The sequence below is a fragment of the Coffea arabica genome, chromosome 4c, assembly GCF_036785885.1.
Source record: "Coffea arabica cultivar ET-39 chromosome 4c, Coffea Arabica ET-39 HiFi, whole genome shotgun sequence".
In the NCBI taxonomy this organism is placed as follows: Eukaryota; Viridiplantae; Streptophyta; class Magnoliopsida; order Gentianales; family Rubiaceae; genus Coffea; species Coffea arabica.
Window position 1 is genome coordinate 11,422,244 of NC_092316.1, and position 7,380 is coordinate 11,429,623.

General features: G+C 36.7%; 1 protein-coding gene across 1 annotated transcript; it reads left to right on the forward strand.

Moving 5' to 3' along the window:
* The first annotated feature begins 3,963 nt into the window (after positions 1 to 3,963).
* On the forward strand, positions 3,964 to 6,885 carry LOC140004676 (uncharacterized). Its single transcript, XM_072044809.1, has 4 exons — positions 3,964 to 4,893; positions 4,974 to 5,279; positions 5,588 to 5,668; positions 5,884 to 6,885. Exons 1-4 carry the CDS (start codon positions 3,964 to 3,966, stop codon positions 6,883 to 6,885), a joined length of 2,319 nt encoding a protein of 772 aa, XP_071900910.1.
* Positions 6,886 to 7,380: the final 495 nt, after the last annotated feature.

Below are 7,380 nucleotides of genomic sequence, written 5' to 3' on the forward strand. Positions count from 1 at the left end.
TTGACATAAAAATCTGTCATTACATCCTTTATCAGTTCAGTGAAGAATTTTATTAACTTGTCTAATTGGTTTTTTTCTTTGTTTTGATTGTCAAAATTTAGCTGATAATGAAACAAACATTCAATTAGCTTAGCTATCCATCAAAGAAATAAGCAAGCATCTTCAACATGAACAATCTAAAAATGGTCACAAAAGCAAAAAAAAAAAAAAAAAAAAAAACACGTCTAAATAGACTAAACAGTTTCAAAGTTCATTGATAGAGTTTACAATCACAAGTAACACAATATATATAATTCAATAGTAAGTAGCTACCAGTAGTTTACTTGCGAAACTTGTAAATGTCAAGTAAACTTAACCAGCATTTTGTCAAACATTATGTAGGCTAGTTATGAGTAATGTGACAAACCTAAAGTAAAGTGCTCGACAAAGCAAAAGTCTTGAATACTGAAGGCAATGCTGCAAAATCAAAACATAAAATATGTAAAAGAATCTATATCTTACTACAATAAGATATAAATGCATAGATATGGTGAAGAAAAAGCTAAGAAAAATTGTATTACCAAATGATGAGAAAGCGAGAAACTGAAGGAAGTTTTCTTTCTGCTATGTGGGGACGAGAAGCAAATAAAATAGAATAATAGTTGGTAGTGTATGTAGTAGTGTGTACTATACTATTGAAGGTTTGTTTATTGATAATAATTTCATCTAAAATGGTTGTGTATGAAAGCTAAACTAATGTAGTACTTTGTATTCAGTCTAATGGTTATGAAAAGATGAAGTACAACTGATAATTCATAAAGGTTGACATTCTTGTGAAGGACAACTTAATTGTAAGGGAAAAAAAAGTAATTGTCTAATCTGTTTAGGTAATTGTCAAAAGGTGGAGTAGGTGAAGAATGCTTGCATTATTTGACCTATTACAAGTAAAGGAGAGGAAAAACAGGAGAATCAAACAATCTGTAAACTGCCTTGTTAAATAATCTAATAACACAACGGCTAAGAAAAAGCATTTTTCTCTCCAAATTAGATAGAACTTATAATAAATAAGCTTTATTGAATAATCTAGTAATCTGATGGCAAAAAAATAATGACAAAAATACATGCAAATCTAACCGCTACCATTAAAACAAAAAAAAAAAAGAGAAGAGCATTTTAATGAAATACAATAAATATATATTTTTTATTTAGACGTTAATGCGTTCCTTTGATTAATAAAGGAAAAATTTATAGTAATAAAATGCAAATATTAACGTATAAATGAATTAAAATAAAATTGATCACAAAAATATATAATATCTTAAGTGGCAATGTCAATTCATTTGTATAACTTTAAATGCTAATAGAAATATGAATAAACTTAAAGTCAAAATTTACCAATTATTTTAATATGAACAAATTAAAATAAAATTGAAATAGAAAAATGCGTATTAATCTTTTTCTTTATAATAAGATGGAATCAGTTTTAAATAATCTTTTGCATTACATTAACAAAATAGCAAAAAATTGAAAAATATAACATTTTGAAAAGATCAATGTAATTGTATAATTTTTAACAAGTTAAACTTATTTTGTCAAATATAATTTTAAATGATAATTATAAATTCAAATAATAATAATAATGATAATAATGTTGTAGTTTGATTACATCTGACCAAGACATACGTTAATTTGTCAAATATAACTTCAAATGATAATGTAAATAGTAATAAATGTAAATTCTAATTGAATTATATCTGTCCAAAGTGTAAAGATTGAAAAATCTATTAAAAATAATTCAACCTTATACAGGAATGCCAAATCCAGTCCAATTTAGGTCATTGAGCAATGAAAGTTGCTACAATAACTTTAAACATTCAGCACATCCAAAGAGAAAGAAAAAATAAAAGCTCAAAATTCACCCATAGTGTCATGTGTTATAGCCAATTGGCATTTGTTTATTAAATTTATAGGATAACGTTATTATTTGGTATTTCTTCATGGATATAAGGTAAAATATTAAAATATGTCAAAAAATATTTGAATTCATTTTATACTACTGATCATCTTCTATGAAGAATAAAACAAAAATTCATTCTTTTCTTTTCTCCTCCCAAGATTTGATTTCTTACTTCACATTTTTTTCTTTCTTTGTGTTTTGGTTACATTTTGTGTATTTTTCAAAAGATAAGGTATATCATGTAATTGCTACCACCAAGATAAATCTAGCTAAGCATTTCTCTACCTCTGTTTTTCTATTTCTTTCTTCCCCGTCTCCCCCCCTTTTTTTGCAATTATTTTATGATCTATTCAATTTAATTGAAGGATCCAATAAGATTTCGTATATATTTAAACTAATGCTAATTTTTTTTTGTTTTTTAATTATTCAAGTGCTATCGTATCAATTGGGTTGGCATACAAGGATTGTAGTTGGGGGTGGAAGTCACAATTGAGGCTTTCAGCTTAGAGTGTGACTTGACAAAAAATTGTTAGAAAATTCAATTTTGATTAGGAAGTTGTTTTTGCAATATAAAAAAAATGGTTCAATTCTAATTTGTATATGTAGATCTAGAAACGTAGCAATTCATATTTTTATCCAACCTTGCTATTTATATTTTGGAGTTTCGGGATAATGTTGTCACCTTTAAGTGGGATTTAAATAGATGAACTAGTTTGTTCTATCAAAAGAAAGAAAAATGTGAAAGTTTATAGTAAGCTATATTGATGTTAAAGATTGTGCCATGTCTTAGTGGCTTTCTAAACTTTTTCTCATTATTAAAGTACTGGAAGCATTATGACTACTTTTGGTTTAGTTACAACTAAAACTATGCTATTATTAATATAGCAATGCACTTATAGTGTATTAATTCTCTCTCCTTTTTTGGTACCATCATAATAGTAGTTCAAAATTCTTTATTCAAATCACAATAGATTTGGTTGGGGGGAGGGGTTGACTTCATAGATGGAATTTATTTATACCCCATAAACCCATAGATGAAATATTATTTATATCCCATATTTTGTTAATTGTAGAAATGTGATTAAAAAAAATGCGAATTCAAATAACATTTGTCAATTTTAATTGTTTTGATGCTTAATTTTTCTCCTATATTTTTATTCATTCATCATGTGCCAAAATAATTTGATGTTATGTGTTGGACTAAATTTCTATGGACTAAATTTCTAGGGGCTCAAGCTGTGCTTTGCACAGCTCAATCACCTCTAGTGTTCATTTGATCAAAAAAAAAAAAAACCTTTAGTGTTCATATATTATTTGATTATTTGAAGATGGAGCCAATAGCTATTTTCGCAGGGCATAAAACCAAAAACGGGATAAAAGAAAAACATCACCGCCGCCCTTACCCGCCTACTGACGCTTCTACCTCCATCATCACCACCGCTGTCATGGAGTGCAGAGGATTCGCAAGAAGTTCTTCTAGTCTAGCTTGAAGAAAGGTGAAGGCATGGTCTATGGCACGAGGAAGGCGTGATTGATCAACCCCAAGAAAAGAGAAGGCGTGATTTAGGTAACACGCTTTCACTGGCTCAAAACAGAATTATGCTTCTGTTATGAACAAGTGGGGCGGATTATTCTAGAATCCACGCGTCCTCAGCTCATTGGCTAGTTTAGAAGTTAGCTAGCCGGGAAAACCATAAAAGCAGAGGAAATCTCAGTGATAGGGAAGTTTTTTGTCATTTTTCAATTACTTGTAAAGAAAGATTGGCTCCGCCAATCTCCCTCTTCTCCTCTCACATTTATTCCTTCATTTCTTTTCCCCTTCTATCTCTGATTCCATTATTCCTGTTCTGTATTCAATCACCAAATTCATATTAAGAAGTTGAATTACCAAATCACTTCATTTTCCAATCCCATTCCATTTCTGTTAAGCACTAGTTCACTGATTTCTGCAATAAATCTGTCACCATTGCCTTGAACTGGTTCTGTACCATTACAGTGGTATCAGAGCTCAGCTACGAGCCATTGGGATGACTAAGTCACAGGATGAAGCGTTGAAGAAGGATCTGTCTGAACTAGGAAGTGTGGTCAAGGTACTAGAACACAAACAAGAAGGTACAGAAAGGACCCTTAAGAATCTGGATCAAAAGTATGAGAGTATGATGCCTATGATGGCCAAGTTGAATGGCAAGGACAAGGATGCAGAAAGTAGCAGTTCAATAGTAGGTCCCAGAAAAGGAGAGACACAATGGGAAGGACATGGCAGATCAGATTGGAAGGAGAGCAGTTCTTATACCAGAGTGCCTAAAATGGAGCTGCCTAACTTCACAGGAGATAATCCAAGGGAATGGATCCGTAAGGCTAACAAGTATTTCAAGATCAATGGGGTGGAGGAAAACATGAAGACTGAGATTGCTGAGCTGTACCTGAGAGACAGGGCTGATACCTGGTTCCATAGAGCATTCAGTGGCAGGGAAGTCATCCTATGGACTGAACTTGCCACTGCATTGTGTGAAAGATTTGGTGAAGGCACGCCAGAGGAAGCCATTGAAGAATTCAACAAACTAAGGCAGGAAGGATCTGTTGCAGACTACCTGGAAAAGTTTGAGTTACTCAAAGCACTGGTAATGCCTTCCCTCCCTCATTTGGTTGACTCCTATTACAAAGCATGCTTCTTAAGTGGCTTGAAGGAGGAGATAGTTAATATGGTCAAAATGGCCAAGCCCCTAACTCTGGCTGATGCAATAGAAGCAGCTAAGTTACAGGAAAAGAACTTAAGAGCCATGCAGAAAATACACACAAGGGCCTACCCAGGACCACCCCTGCACACAAAACCCCATTCCACACCCCAAGCCATAACCAGGGGAGCTCTGCTACTCCCAGAACCTCAGACAAACACCCCATCAAAAACCATAAATATCCAAATAGCAACCAGAACCAATTCAAGAGGATCACCCCTAGTGAGTTCAACCCTAGAAGGGAGAAGGGATTGTGCTATAAGTGTGCTGAACCCTACACACTTGGCCATGTATGTAAGCAGTCTCACATTCACCTTTTGCTAGTCAATGATGAAAGTGAGGACTCTGCATCTATTGATGGGGAAAAAGAGACTGAACCTAATGTGTTCTGTGACTGCATTGAGGGTAAACTGGAGGATGAACACATAGAAGTTTCTGTACATGCACTGGCTGGGGGTGGTGAGCATAGAACTATTAAACTGAGGGGGGTAATAAAAGGGAGAACTGTCACTGCATTGATTGATAGTGGAAATACTCACTGTTTCTTGGATGAACAACTGGCCAGGAGCCTGGGACTAATCAGCAGTGGACCTTCCCTAGTAGTCAAGGTAGCTAATGGAGAGAGGATACAGTCCAGGAGTCTAGTTAAACCAGTAATATGGAAAATGCAAGGATATGAATTTCAACACCAGTTCAATGCTTTGAAGTTGGGGGATGTGATATGGTATTAGGAGTGGACTGGCTTGCCAGGTTCAGTCCCATGGAATTTGACTTCAAGGGGTTGAGTGTGGGGTTCAAAAAAGGGAAACAACAAGTAGAGTTGAAGGGAGAGGGTCACTAGGTGCAATTAAGGCAGATAAAAGGGAGTAGACTGCACAAGTGGGCTAGGAAACAAACCTATGGGATCTTGGCTCAGCTAAGAGCAGTAACGGAGGAGGTACCAGAAGCTGAGGCCATACCCCTAGAAATGGAAAGAGTACTGCAGGAGTTTGAGGATGTATTCAGGGAACCCCAAGGACTACCCTTTGAAAGGAGTCATGACCATTCTATTACCCTTAAAGAAGGATCCAAGCCCTTCTAGATAAGGCCTTACAGATGTCCCTATGTCCAAAAGATTGTAATTGAGAAACTGGTGCAGGAAATGTTGGGAAATGGCATCATTCAGCTGAGTAACAGCCCTTTTGCATCCCTTGTCCTGCTTGTTAAAAAAAGGATGGCACCTGGAGGTTCTGTGTAGACTATAGACAATTGAATGAGCTCACAGTTAAGAGCAAATACCCAATACCCCTTATTGATGAGCTTTTAGATGAGTTGAATGGGTCCAAGTACTTCACCAAGATAGACCTGAGAGCAGGGTATTTCCAAATCAGAGTCAAGACTGAAGACATACCCAAGACTGCATTCAGAACCCATCAGGGGCTCTATGAGTTCAAGGTGATGCCATTTGGGCTGACCAATGCCCCTGCTACCTTCCAAGACTTAATGAACCATGTGTTCCAAAAACAGCTGAGGAAGTCAGTACTGGTATTCTTTGATGACATCCTAGTATATAGTTCAAGTTTACAGGAGCATCTGAAGCATGTGGCAGAAGTGCTGAATATCCTCAGGAGGCACCAGCTGTACGCCAAGAGGAGCAAATGTGCTTTTGCTCAGGCACAGGTGGAATACTTGGGGCACATCATCTCAGAGGAGGGGGTGAAGGTTGACCCTGGGAAGATTGAGGGTATGGTAAAATGGCCTAGGCTAGAGAATGTAAAACAGCTGAGGGGATTCCTAGGCCTAACTGGATATTATAGAAGATTTGTCAGAGGGTATGGCAGTATAACCAAGCCTTTGACTGCACTGTTAAAAAAGGACAGCTTCCAGTTGGGAGGAGAAGCTAAGAAAGCCTTTCAGAGGCTCAAAGGGGCCATGAGTGATATTCCTGTTTTGGCCTTACCTGATTTCAACCAACCTTTTGTGGTTGAGACTGATGCCTGCTACAATGGAATAGGGGCAGTCCTCATGCAGAAAAGGAGACCAATAGCTTACATCAGTCAAGGGTTGGGGCCAAAGAATATGGGGTTATCCATCTACGAGAAGGAGCTATTGGCTCTTGTCACAGCAGTTACCAAGTGGAGACACTACCTGGAAGGTCAACACTTCATCATTAACACAGACCATCAGAGTTTGAAGTACCTGTTGGAACAAAGAATCACCACCCCCCTGCAGTAGAAATGGCTAACTAAACTCATGGGATTGAGCTATGAGATTCACTACAGGAAGGGTAAAGAGAATGTGGTAGCAGATGCCTTGTCTAGGAGAGGTGATCAAGGTTTGGAGTGTACTGTAATAGCTACCATAGTGCCAGAATGGATCAAAGAAGTGATTAGCAGCTACCAAGGAGATGATTGGGCACAAAACAGCATCAGAGAGGTATTACTAAAACCATATCAATCTTCCAACCTTAGTTACCAAAATGGTGTTCTGAAGTTCAAAGAGAGGGTAGCTGCAGGGTCTGGAGGAGAGATAAGGAGGAAACTGATCAGCACTCTACATGACTCACAGTTAGGGGGGCATTCTGGCATACAAGCTAGCTTCATGAGGGCCAAGCAGCTGTTCTACTGGCCAGGCATGTACAAGGACATTAAGACAGTTATTTTGGAGTGTGATGTCTGCAGGAAATGTAAGGATGAGCATGTGTCATATCCAGGGCTATTGTAGCCTCTG